The sequence below is a fragment of the Pogona vitticeps genome, chromosome 3 (assembly GCF_051106095.1).
Source record: "Pogona vitticeps strain Pit_001003342236 chromosome 3, PviZW2.1, whole genome shotgun sequence".
Classification (NCBI taxonomy): domain Eukaryota; kingdom Metazoa; phylum Chordata; class Lepidosauria; order Squamata; family Agamidae; genus Pogona; species Pogona vitticeps.
The window spans coordinates 17,231,562-17,244,148 of record NC_135785.1 but is presented as its reverse complement, the minus strand read 5'-3'; the positions used below and the strand labels follow the sequence as shown (position 1 = coordinate 17,244,148).

Here is a 12,587-nt window from a genome sequence, read left to right as displayed (position 1 = left end):
GGAGTTGTAGTCCAAGAACTTCTGGGGACCCAAGATTGGGAACCACTGCTATACATAGTGGCTCTACTTAAATGTAATAGTTAATAACTATTGGGAGAGCAAAACTACCAACATATTTGAGCTGAATGTTCTTATTGCCAGTTAATGAAGGCTTAGATTTAGTTAACTTGAGCATTCAGCCTTTTGGAAGGAAAAAACTGTACATCTGGAAAACTAGCAGATGATGGGGAAGGTGTTGCAGACCTATGAGAACTGCAGGGGCCCTATAATTCATTCTTCTTGTCTTCCCCATTTTCTTGTCCTCACTGCCACTTGCAGCACTTCGATAAAGGAATCTGGTTATCCTGAAGGCACGTACAGTGGGGTCTTGACTTAAGAACGCCTTGAGTTAAGAACATTTTGACTTAAGAACCACTCTCATAGGAAAATATTGACTTGACTTACATACTTAGATTTGAGTTAAGAACTAAAAAAACCCACGTGGGAGGCAGGGAAAATGCAAAATTTGAACTTTCAGTTAACTGTTGGCCAGTGGAAAGGGTGCCTGTCTGCTTCCTCACTCCTCCCAGCGTTTAGAGAGTGGATTGGGAGACAGTCTTCAGACTGCCTGGTACTGCCTGGACTGTATTTTCCCTGCCTTCCCTGAACCTTTCTTGACCTAAGAAAAAAAGAAACAAAATATCCCCCTCTAGTGGTCGTAGGCAGAATAGCAGCTTCCCATTAGTTTCTATGGATGGAAAAGAGCAGATACGGATCAAATGGTTTTCAATGCATTCCTATGGGAAATGCAGATTTGACTTGAGAACATTTTGACTTGAGAACCGCCTTCCAATACGGATTAAGTTCTCAAGTCAAGACCCCACTGTAAACAATTTTGTGCTTTTTGTTGTTGCTAGCCTAGCAAAGATATTGAACTTATATGGATTTCAATTTTTGTTTTATGGACAACACAGCTGCGTCCTCATGGCTTGAAGAGTATCAAATCCTGAATTCAACAGCAGGATTGGAGTTGGAGGAATACATGGTGCCTAGAACTGAGACTTTAATTACTAACTAGTAGAGAGGTAGCAAAGCATAAGCAGGCAACTTTGGTGGATCTGGTGGCCAGTTTTTCTTTCTGGAATTGATTGATTTCTATTTTCCCATCTTGAATGATATTGTACTTGTTGTTAAACTGTTGTTTGATATATTAGATTGTTTTTATTCTTTTTTTGTTGTTAGCTGCCCAGAGTAGATGTTGTCTAAATGGGTGAAATATAAATAAAATCAATCAATCAATCAATCAATTAGCCGCTAGAGTGGTCCTCACACGACCAGATAGGCGGGATATAAATAAAATAAATAAAAATAAAAATAAAATCAATCAATCTTCCATGGATGGCCAAAAATGCTAAAAAAACAGCAGAAAGGAAGTCAGAAGTGACTGTAAGGTTTTGAAAAAAATGTATTTTTTTCCAGTGATTTTTTTAGTGTTAAATGCTGCAAGGGACATTGCTGGGCTATTCAAAAGGTGAACAAGAGCTTTGGAAGGCTTCCAGGAGTAGCAACACATGCTTTTTTGGGGGGGAGGATTTTTCTTTTCCCCAGCAAGGGATGTTGGGGATACCAGGTGTCACAAAAGCTGCCTTGGGAAGGTCATATGTAGCCCCACGGCTGCCCGTTGTCCATCCTTGCAGTGGAGAATAAATAAAATGTGTACATTTTGTTCATACTCACCAGACAAGATGGAGGCAACCGCAGCAATGATGAAGGAAACGATGACCCCGGGCCCCGCCATCTCCTTTGCCACCAGGCCAGAGACCACGTACATTCCAGTACCAACACAGCTTCCAACGCCTAGTGAAACCAGGTCCACAGTAGTGAGCACTTGAGCCAGTTTTGTGCCGTGAGATGTGGTCGTTCCAGTCCCTTCCAGCATAGATTCCACTGGTTTGGTGCGGAGGATTCGAGAATGCACGGCGTACCATGTGGCACCCCATTGGATCCTCCGGGGGTCCAAGTATGACAGGATGCCGCTCATCGTGATGCCAAGAGATTGGGACCCAGAGGAAGGGGGGAGGGGAAAGGTCAGCTAAAATAGCAAAGCTCTGTTAATTCTGCTAATGAAGTTTGACAGCATTAATTTAAATAGATAAATGATCCACGTCTTAGAAGGTCCATGTCAACTCAAAGCCACATCCTTCAGAATGGGACGTGAAGCCTTTACAATGCTTTGGTTTTCAGCTTCCTCTTGTGTTCCCCCTACGAGAGAGAGAGAGAGAGAGAAGGAAGGGAGACAGAAGGAGAGAGAAGATTTAACCTTTATATCCCATGGTGAGAAAAATCTGATTTACTGTAATATCATCTATGTGGCAAACAAATGTGCTTTTTGAGGGAGAACCCCTGAAACATTCCATGCTCAACAAATGGTTGATCATACAGAACAGCCAACTGAACATGTTGGTCGATACAAGTGTTTACATAAGGGGGACAAGAGGCTATAGCTCAGTGGTAGAGCACGTGCTTTGCTTGGGCAAACAGTCCCAGGTTTGGTCCTTGGCATTTCCATATAAGGTTGGGAAAGACTTCTTTCCAAAGCCTTGTGTGGAGAGCCCCACAAGTTGGATCAATGATTTGACTTAGTATAGGACAGCTACTGCCTGTGTTCCTTTTGAATCTCTGGCTATGGATTTGCTGGGTGTTTTCGGTGATGGTAATTTCAGAAGCAATCAAGTCTGGCAGACCTATTTCTGTCCTTCTAAAGGTGCATTTGCATTTCATAGTTACATCAGTTTGATACCTCTTTAACTGTCATGGGTCCCTCCTGAGGAATCCTAGGATATGTAGTCGGGTGAGGTATTCAGAATTTCTGCTAGAAAACTTTCTTTTCTACTAAGGAACTTTTATGCTAGAGACTCCCCCTCTTCTGTAGACAACTAACACAGAAACCCAAGTACCTGAGCAAACTACAAATATTAAGAGTCCTTAGGAAGGAGCCACAACAGTTCAAGGCATATTAATTAAGGTAATTGTTTACACAAGAAAACAAGATCACTCAAGCATGAATACCACATGGCTCTTCCATATTTGTTTACTGCACAGAATTGAATTCTAGGCACACTTACCTGGAAGTAAGCCTCACTGAAGAGAATGAGAAAAGCAGCCAAGAAAATAGGTAAAGGTGCTATAAATGACTAGACATCAATTATGTGAAATGACATCACTACCTCTGCACTTACTTTAGCACCCCATTACTGTTGTCTCTTATAATTCTCCCTATGAGGGTACACTAGGACGTAGATTATGAGAAAGGTAACATAAAATTCCCTGCTCTTTGCTACAAAGGGAATTTACTGTTTAAAGCCCCCCCCCCCGGTCTTTCCTCTGTTTGGGGTGGGTGGGCAACGATTTGCAACACAACCTTCCTAACTGTCTGAAGAACAGCTTCCATGGCCATAAGTAAAAATAAAGGTTCGTTTTCCTTTATTTGTGATCAGATGTTTTTAAATAAATGCTGTCATTTAATCATGGCGCCTAACATGACTGCTTTTAGTTTACAATAATCCAGACTTTCCTAAAATATTTACCCCTAGTAAAATACTGACCTGGAAAAATCCACTCTCCTTGGGTTGAGAGATATTTTAAAGACCCTGTTGGTTGCAAAAGGAAATGAGATACAAGATGCTCAACCCTTACCAAGACATCAGCAGGCAAGAGTCTCCATTTTTGGTCCACATGGAAGCTGCACAAAATGGCTCCCATCAGAGGACTGCAGGAAAGCCCCTCCTGACCACATGGCCGTGTAGTTTTCAACCCAGGTCTAGGAATACAAGGCACTTCAATATGTTGGTCTGATGGCAGTTTATGTAAGGCCATCCAGGCAGCTTAATAATAAGATCTAAAACCAAAGCTCCCAAGTTCATTTCTACCATGGTGATGCTTAGTAGGGAGTGGGATGTTTGGATTTTTTTGGACCTCAAATCCCATAATTCCCCATTCTGAGAGTTATCTTTGATTTACAGTGGTGCCTTGCTAGACAGTTACCCCGCATGATAGGTTTTTTTTTTGCTAGACATTGGCTTTTTGCGATCGCTATAGCGATTCGCAAAATAGTGATTCCTATGGGGGAATTTCACTAGACAATGTTTGGTCCTTGCTTCACAAACCGATTTTCGCTAGATGACGATTTTGACAGCTCCCTCCACGCTCACAAAAAGGTGTTTTCGGAACCTAAGCTTCGCAAGACAGCGATTTAAACAGCTGATCAGCGGTTTGCAAAGCAGCTTTCCTATGGCCGATCTTCGCTAGACAACAATGATTCTTCTCCATTGGAACGCATTAAACAGGTTTGAATGCATTCCAATGGGGAAATGCTTTTCGCTAGACGATGATTTCGCTAAACAATGATTTCAGTGGAACGGATTATCATCGTCTAGTGAGGCACCACTGTATTTGCATCTTACGGGCACCTTAGTTGTTGGGAGACAACTTTTCTGGGAGAAAAGCTTAAACTGAAAAGCTTTGAGGCTTAGCTGGGCTTGGCTCCATTGAGGCTTGCTGTTCTTGCTGCAGTGCTAGCTGGGAGCTTTCTTTCTGAGCAGGAAGCTCATAACATCTATGAAGGTGCCTTGTATTGCACTGTATTGGTGCTGGTCATGTACTATGAAGCCCTTAATGGTTTAGGTCCTTAATGTTTGTCGGAATGTCTCTCCCATAAAACAGCTACCCATCCCACCAGCTCCTTGCAGTCCGTGATGTTGAAAATGGTGAGACCTAAGGAGGCCAAAAGATTTTAAACCAGGAACCCTGCTTTTCCAGTCCCCTTTCCTCTGGAAAAAGCTTCCAGCAGACGTTTGTCAGATGCCTTCCCTCTCGGTTTTTAAAGAAATTCATAAAAACAATATTTTTAATGCAGCCTTTTATTAGTGCTTTTACTACGTGAGATGTTCATGTCTGTTTTAATTTAACTGGGCAAATTATTTTTGTCTGTTGAAAAAAAAAATCCCCAAGTGCCTGCTTTCCTTAAATAGGCAGTAATAATAAAGTTGGACCCAGAATTAGCTGCCCCAACGTTCTGGGTCTCTCTTCCTAATGGTAGGGCCGGCTCTATGGCCACCCCTTGCATTTTGCCCCCAGCATCTCTGCCTTTTGTAGGTCGTTACCTCTCTGTCCTCTGGATTTCAAAGAACAATCAGGAAATTGTTCAGCAACTAGGATTGCCACTCAGGAAGGCTATAGATAGCAGAACCTTTTTTGCAGCAAGAGCATTACAAAACAGATGTTCAGCCACAGAAATTTCCTTTGGCCTGCCATTCACCTCCATGAGTTCACATGGGCCCTCTCCATGTTGGGGGCCATATCTTTAGCAGAGGACTGGACTCTTTGCTCCAGTGCAGGAGGCCTGTTTAGTGTGGAGCTTGTAAACATTACTGGGAGGAGAGACTTACAGCTCCTCAAGGTGGCCCTTCTATTAAAGAGAAGAAACTGGCTATTTCAAACAGCAGAACTTAGGTGTCATGAAATGGCAGCAAATAACTATTGGTTTATTATTTTTTGCTTACTTTATTTTTTGCTGCTAAGAATGACGGAGGTAACTGTGGAATTTTCTTCTTCCTTTGGCAAGATAAACCTGACTGCTTAGGCAAGTATAGAAAGATGCTTTTTCCATGAGAATGCACTTCAATAAGGATTCCATCTTCCCCAATCACTCATCATGACTACCAGTGCGGCTGTGATTGATTCCACCTCTATCCCCAAACCTACTGTGATACCAAAATATGGTCTTCCATCCTGCTGGTATAAGGACCACTGTCTTGTTCCATGTTTTTTTGCTCTATGTCTACAGGCAGGTCTGTGGGCCTCCCCCAAGGCAATGGGGGCTTAGTCACACTTCAATCTGAATTCGCAATCATATCTTTCCTAGTAAAGGTAAAGGTAAAGGTAAAGGTTCCCCTTGAAATTTTTTAGTCCAGTCATGTCCGACTCTAGGGGATGGTGCTCATTCCGTTTTCAAGCCGTAGAGACAGTGCTTGTCCGAAGACAGTTTCCGTTGTCACGTGGCCAGCGTGACTAGGGAACACCGTTTATCTTCCCACTGAGATGGTACCTCTTTATCTACTCGCATTCGCATGCTTTTGAACTGCTAGGTTGGCGAGGAGCTGGGACAAAGCGACAGGAGCTCACTCCATCGCATGAATTCGATCTTACAACTGCTGGTCTTCTGACCCTGCAGCACAGAGGCTTCTGAGGTTTAGCCTGCAGCGCCACCACATCCCTAACTTCTGGATTATTTGCCTTAATCCCAAATTTTATACTATCTTTACCTCACTAAGAATGCCAATAGAAATGCTTGTCTTGTTTGCAACTTCAAAGTGAGGTTCCCTTATAAATGAGTGATCTCCGAAATATCCTGTCCTCAGCGGTCCTGTTTAGCTCTTGTAAACTTTTTGGGGAGTCAATCTATTTTATATTAGGTCTTCCTCTTTTCCTGACACCTTCCACCTTTCTCAGCATTACTGTCTTTTTCAGAGAATCCCATCTTCTCATGATATGCCCAAAGAAGGATAGCCTCAGTTTCATCATTTTTGCTTCCAGACGTAGTTCAAGTTGGATTGAACCAAGGTATACAAATCTCGATTCAGTTTCTTCATTGTCAACATTAAAGTAGTTCTGTAGGCATGATTTTTGTTTTAATGTTCAACTGGTACCTTCTTCTTCCACTTTCACTAAAAGTCATGTTAAGTTATTGGTGCTGCTGCTGTCATCTGCATAGTTTAAATTGTTGATGTTTCTTCCAGGAACTTTCACTCCTCTTTCATCTGAGCCCAGTCTGACTTCTGTATGATGTTCTATGTACAGAATGAACAGATAAAAGAGATAAAATGCACTCTTGTCTGAAGCCTTTGCCTATTCGGAACCATTCCATCTCTCCATATTCTGTCCTAACAGTAGCTTCTTGTCCACAATACAGGCTATGCGTTAGGACAATCAAGTCCTAAGGTACACACATATATTTCAAAACAACTCCCTAGTTTCTCATGATCCCACAGTCAAAGGCTCTGCTGCAGAGCAGAGACTGATCTGCAGAAAATCTTTGATTTGTTCCAGTAGCTAGCAGATATTTTCAATATGATCTTGAGTGAATCTGTCTTTTCAGAATCATGCTTGAACACCAGGCATTTCTTGCTCCATATCAGGAAAAAATCTTTGTTGTAACACCTTGATTATCACTTTGCTTGTGTGGAAAACCAAAGGAGTGGTCCTATGGTTACTGCATTCTTTGGCATGTCCTTTCTTGGGAATTTGAATGCATATTGAAGATTTCCAGTCTGTGGGCCATTATTTTATTTTCCATGTTTGTTCAAGTACTCTTGTTAGGATTTTGACATATTCAGTCTCTGTGGCTTGAAACAGTTCTATTAGCATCCCATCTATCCCTGGTGATTTATTTCTTCCCAGTGCTTTCAGAGTAGCTTTTACTTTACTTTCTAGAACTGTAGAGTCTTCATCATAAGATTCCTCTTCAGAGTCGTCTGTTACCCTTTTATCTCTTCTGCATAATGTTTTCACATTCTCCTTTTAAAAAATCTTGGTTAGATAACGTGCTTCCCTGTTGGCCTTTCAACATTCCTAGTCTACGATTAAATTTTCCTTTTTATTGGAAGAGATCTCTTGTTTTCTCTCTTTGTTCTTCTCTTTTTCTTTGCACTGGTTGTTATAGTAGTTCTCTTTGTTTGTATACAACAGTTGTTGTAAAGTTGTATTCAGGGTTTTGACCTATTCCTGACCCTTTTACCTTTGCTTATCACTTTTACAATCTGCTCCCCGTCTTGTTTTGGCAGAGAAAATGCACCTTCTTCATTTCCTGCTTCCAATTACAGTGGACCCTTGACTTATGGAATTAATCCGTATTGGAACGGTGGCCACAGGTTGAAAATTCCATAGGTCGAGGGTCCATTTCCCGTAGGAATGCACTGAAAACCATTTAATCCATTCCAGCCAAAGAAAAAAAATCCTGGACTTCCAAAGCTGCACCCAGTGCCCTCTGCCTTCTGTCCCCGCTGCCTTCTGCCTCCCATCCCGCAGGGTCTTTGCCTCCCATCCCCGCTGGGATCAAAGAGCTGCACCCACTGCCCTCTGTCTCCTGTCCCCGGTGCCCTCTGCCTCCTGTATAGAGGAGGCAGAGGGCACCGGGGACAGGAGACAAGAGGGCAGTGGGGGCTGCTTTGTATTTCCCACCCTTTCCTCCTGCGTTTCGTAGGTCAAAGCTCCAGGTGCAAGGGGAACTAAAATTTTGCAGCCGGAGCTTTTTGTATCTCAAAATTTCCATAAGTAGGGACCTTCGTAAGTCAAGGGTCCACTGTACATAGTGTATTTTGTTTTTATCTTGACCATCTAGTGATGTCCAGGTGTATGATTATCTATTTGGTTGCTTGAAGCATGTATATGCAATAAACAGATTGTTGCCTCTGTAAAACTCTATGAGTTATTAGACTGCTTTGTTCCTGTCCCTAGATCAAATTTTCCAACAACATTTGGTTCTGCTTTGTTTCTTACTTTTGAATTCCAGTTACATATGATTATAAGCATGTTTTGTTTTGGTGTGTGATCAATTTCCTCCTAGATGTTTGCATAAAAGCTTTCAATTTCATCTTCTTCGCAACCTGTTTAGTTGGAGCATAAACGTGAATGATGGTTATGTTGATATGTTTTTCATGGAATATGCTTGATGTTATGTGCTACATCTTGCCTCATCAGAGCCACTCCATTTCTTCTGAATTTTTCCTTTCCAGAGCAGAACACTCTGTAGTTGTCTGCCTGAAAATATCCTTCTCAAGTCCATTTTAGTTCAGTGATACCAAGCACTGCAGTGTTTATACATTCCACTTCTTGCTTTATGGTTTCAAGTTTACCTTGATTCATCCTTTTCACATTTTATGTTCCAATTGTATGTATTGTGCACCATCAGATTTTCCTTTGACTTACGTTTATGTCAGCCACTACATAATTAGCAACAATGCTATTTGTACTTGCTCTTTGCTCTTCCCCAGTAGCAGTACTAACAATAGTTAGCTTGAGTGCCACTGCCTCCTTCGCCAGTGTCACATTGAGCTACCACTGCTGCCCAGTAGCTGCTGCCCCCCCCTCATTGGAACTATCCATTACTTCTGTTTATGCAGTCATTACCCATGAAGAAGGTGGATGCATCTTGGTCTAGTGTCTCAGCTCTGACTATTCTGCCTCAGGTAACCCTAGGTGATCATAATGGAGTCTGGCCTCCTGATGGCATTGCTCTCAGCTTCACTGACACACTCAAACCCTTCAACAGATTAAGTTGTACATCCAAGAAGGGATTAAATATCTAGAATTCTGACTATAATAGGTTTCTGATTGTAGAGCCAGAGGTTGAGAACTCCCATTCCTTCCTATGTATCCTTGAAGAGCCGATCTGTGTGGTCTTGGGCAAGCTGCACAGTCCCAGAAGTCCCGAGAAAAAGGAATTGGCAAACCATTTCTGAATACTCCATACTTTAAAAAACCCTCAAAAGGGTCACCATACCTCAGAATTGACTTGATGGCACACAATTAATTAATGAATGGGCCAGATAGGCCAATATTCAACGCTCAATATAAATCAGTTCATATAATTTTACGTTTTGTGGGAAAATTAATTTCATAACTCCTGCAGTGACATTTAAACATCTGGAGCGGTTTCAACTGAGTGCTTTATAATTAAATTGGCCCCCTTTTCCCCCAGCTTGGAAGCATTCTACAGTGAAGGCATAGGAAACTTGAAGATACTGCTCTCTGAGGCCCAAATGGTACATTTACCATCCTCTAATTCTCTTATTCCCTGGTAAATAGAGCAGACCAGTTTGCTGAGGGCTTTTATTACAAATGCGGGCTTGTAGCGGGTAGAGAGAGACTACACAGATATATACATGTTTTGTTTTGTTTTCCTGGAGAAAGATATATATGCCGTTGTGCTTTGCAGATGGCTTGCAAACTCAGTTGCCAAACTAGAGACACTGTTTTCCCTGAATTTTTGTCAGAAAACTAACCATGCCTCCACACTCAATGTCTCCAAGGAGATACAAGAACTCGATATAGATAGATGCTATGACATATTTCCCCATTCTTAGCTAGAATCTTCTAACTTCTAAATTATTGGTTGATGTACAAGAATACAGAATCATAGAATCATTGAGTTGGGAGGGCCAGGAGGTACAAGAACCCCGAACATCTCCCACCACATCTTCACATTAATGCCTGGACAAGGATAACAATGACCCATGTGGAAATCAGTACATTTCTATTCCAACACATATGACAGTTTGATATAAAAGCACAACATTTCAGATAGTCACATCCCCACCTTCTCCAAAAGATGCATAATCCTTCCATGAATTTTAGCAAGATTTCCTATTCTGTTTATCTATTGTTAATCAAAACTTTACTGCTTACTACCACGATGGCACACTTATTATGCATACAGATTGTCTGTACAGCAACACTGTTCTTCATTAGTGAAAATTAACCAAAACAGCAATCACAGTTGAGATATACTGAGCTAGAAATTTACAGACACTAATCATCTCTAGCTATGGAAAAAATATTCCTGCATTATTCATGTTCAAGGAAGTCACAGTTTGTTGCCTCAGCTGCATTTGAAACCATCCTGACTTCTAGCATGGCTTCTGTGAGCTACTGGAGATGTATAATTGGCTGGTTTTTACTTATGTACACTGAAATATATGGCAAACTGATTGCTTCCTGGCTGAAGCAATCTCTCTCTGTCCTCAACTGTACTTGCTGTGTGTGTCACAGACTGCCGGGAGGGTAGCTGAAGGAGGCAAGGAGCTATCAAGGCTAATTTTCCAGGACTGAGTTCAACTCTGGACTAGATAATTGGATACATTTCCTCCCCATCTTCCTTCAAAAACTGGAACCTCTCTTTGGGGCAAAAATAACTGGTGAAGATCTGGATGTTTTGCTGTTATTTGAGGGAATCAAGGAGCTAGCCCCAGAATGTAAACAAAAGGAAAATAAAGCAGAAGACTGGTAGTGGGCTTCACGACATTTCAAACTGCTCTTTGCCATATTAATGCCAAACTGAGAAACAGACCCAAATGGTCTTTGACTTGCAGGGTATCCCGGGAACAGTCCTTCATTTGAAAGCCTTTTGGAGGACCGTGCTTTTTGATGGAGCCTCTTTATTTGAAAGACTACCCAGTCCAACTCTGACTTGATGATGAAGAACTAATGAAGGAGCAATTGATATAATTGAAATTGAAACTGTCCATTGATAGTTAGCATCTGGGTAGCAGAAGGAGCAGGTACACGTTCACAGTATTCCTAATTAGGGTGAGAAACATTATCTTTCTCTTTAAATTATAGTCTTTGGCTAGTATTCTGCTAACTAAATGTGGAGCAGAAAGGAACATGGAAGCTTCCACCTTGTTCCAGCAGGCTCCTCACTGTGTGCCTGGTTTTGAACTGGTTGGGAGTGGGGGCGTGCTTGAGAAATTTATCTTCTCCTTTGTGTTAGGCAATAGGATACCAGCCATTATTTCTAAATATCAATCTACTTGTAGCAGGTGCAAAATGTATGCAAATGTGTGCCCTCTTCACTCCTCTTTTTGGTGTTGCATTTCCTTAGGGGACAGGTGAAGAGGCTACTCTAGTGAAAAAGGACTTTCCTCAACTCTCTCTTCTACATGGTCAACAATTGGACAACAACACACTAGTGGAAGATGCCGGCCACAGTGAGTGGCAAAACGTTAGGAAGAACAACCTTCAGAACACGGCCAAAGAGCCCGAAAAACCCACAACAACCAACACACGAGTTACTTTATTGGACTACAACTTCCAGAACCCCCTAGTTAACAGCTGCTGAACATCTCCAATCTGTCTCGCCATTGCTAGCATGTTTGTTCAACCTCTGATTATAAGAATACTATAGGAGAAAATATTTTTTAGGCACGATTCTCCCCGCAACATAGCAGCCTCCAAATGAGCAGTGATCAGCACGCAGATGGTGCCTTGCGCAAAGGTGGGAATTTGATCCCCAAATTTGATTTTTGGACTGCGGCTCTCAGAATTCAACAGCCACCCTGGCCACTGGCTGAGCAGTAATTCTGAAGAAAAAAAAACACATTTCCCATTTCTGAACCTGCCAATCCATTTTTCAACAAATGTAATCTCCTGATCACGGGTGGGTGGGGCATGTACACTGGATTATCTGCTGAGTTTGGAAAGGTAAGGGTTCGTGATGGATGGCAGGGAAGAATTTGCACATCTAGAGGCAGAGGATGGGGATGCGGAGAGGGAGAGAGAAATCCATGTCAGAGATGCACGGCTATTTTAGTCCCTTGTGATACCGGCATCTGACCCTCAGCTGGATGGAGCAGATGGTCTCGTGCTAAGACACCGGGAAGGCTGGCTGCTGCTAAAGCTGCATGCCTGAAATGAGAGACGTCATGGCCTTGCAAAAAGGAATTACATGGCAGAGAAAAATTATCCCAGAGACCTGCTGCGTATAAGAAGTTCCTTCCTACAGCCTGCTGGTAGGAAGCTGATGGCTTTCGTGACTTTAAGAGGAAACATCT

At 42.1% G+C, this 12,587-nt stretch overlaps 1 protein-coding gene across 1 annotated transcript in view; it reads right to left on the bottom strand.

Moving 5' to 3' along the window:
- Positions 1-12,587, bottom strand: part of SLC7A14 (solute carrier family 7 member 14) — a 64,102-nt gene that overhangs the window by 36,946 nt on the left and 14,569 nt on the right. The window contains exon 2 of the mRNA XM_020793819.3: positions 1,717-2,241. Within this exon, the coding sequence (XP_020649478.2) occupies positions 1,717-2,020 (304 nt within the window). The 5' untranslated portion in view covers positions 2,021-2,241. The remainder of the gene's footprint in view (positions 1-1,716; positions 2,242-12,587) is intronic.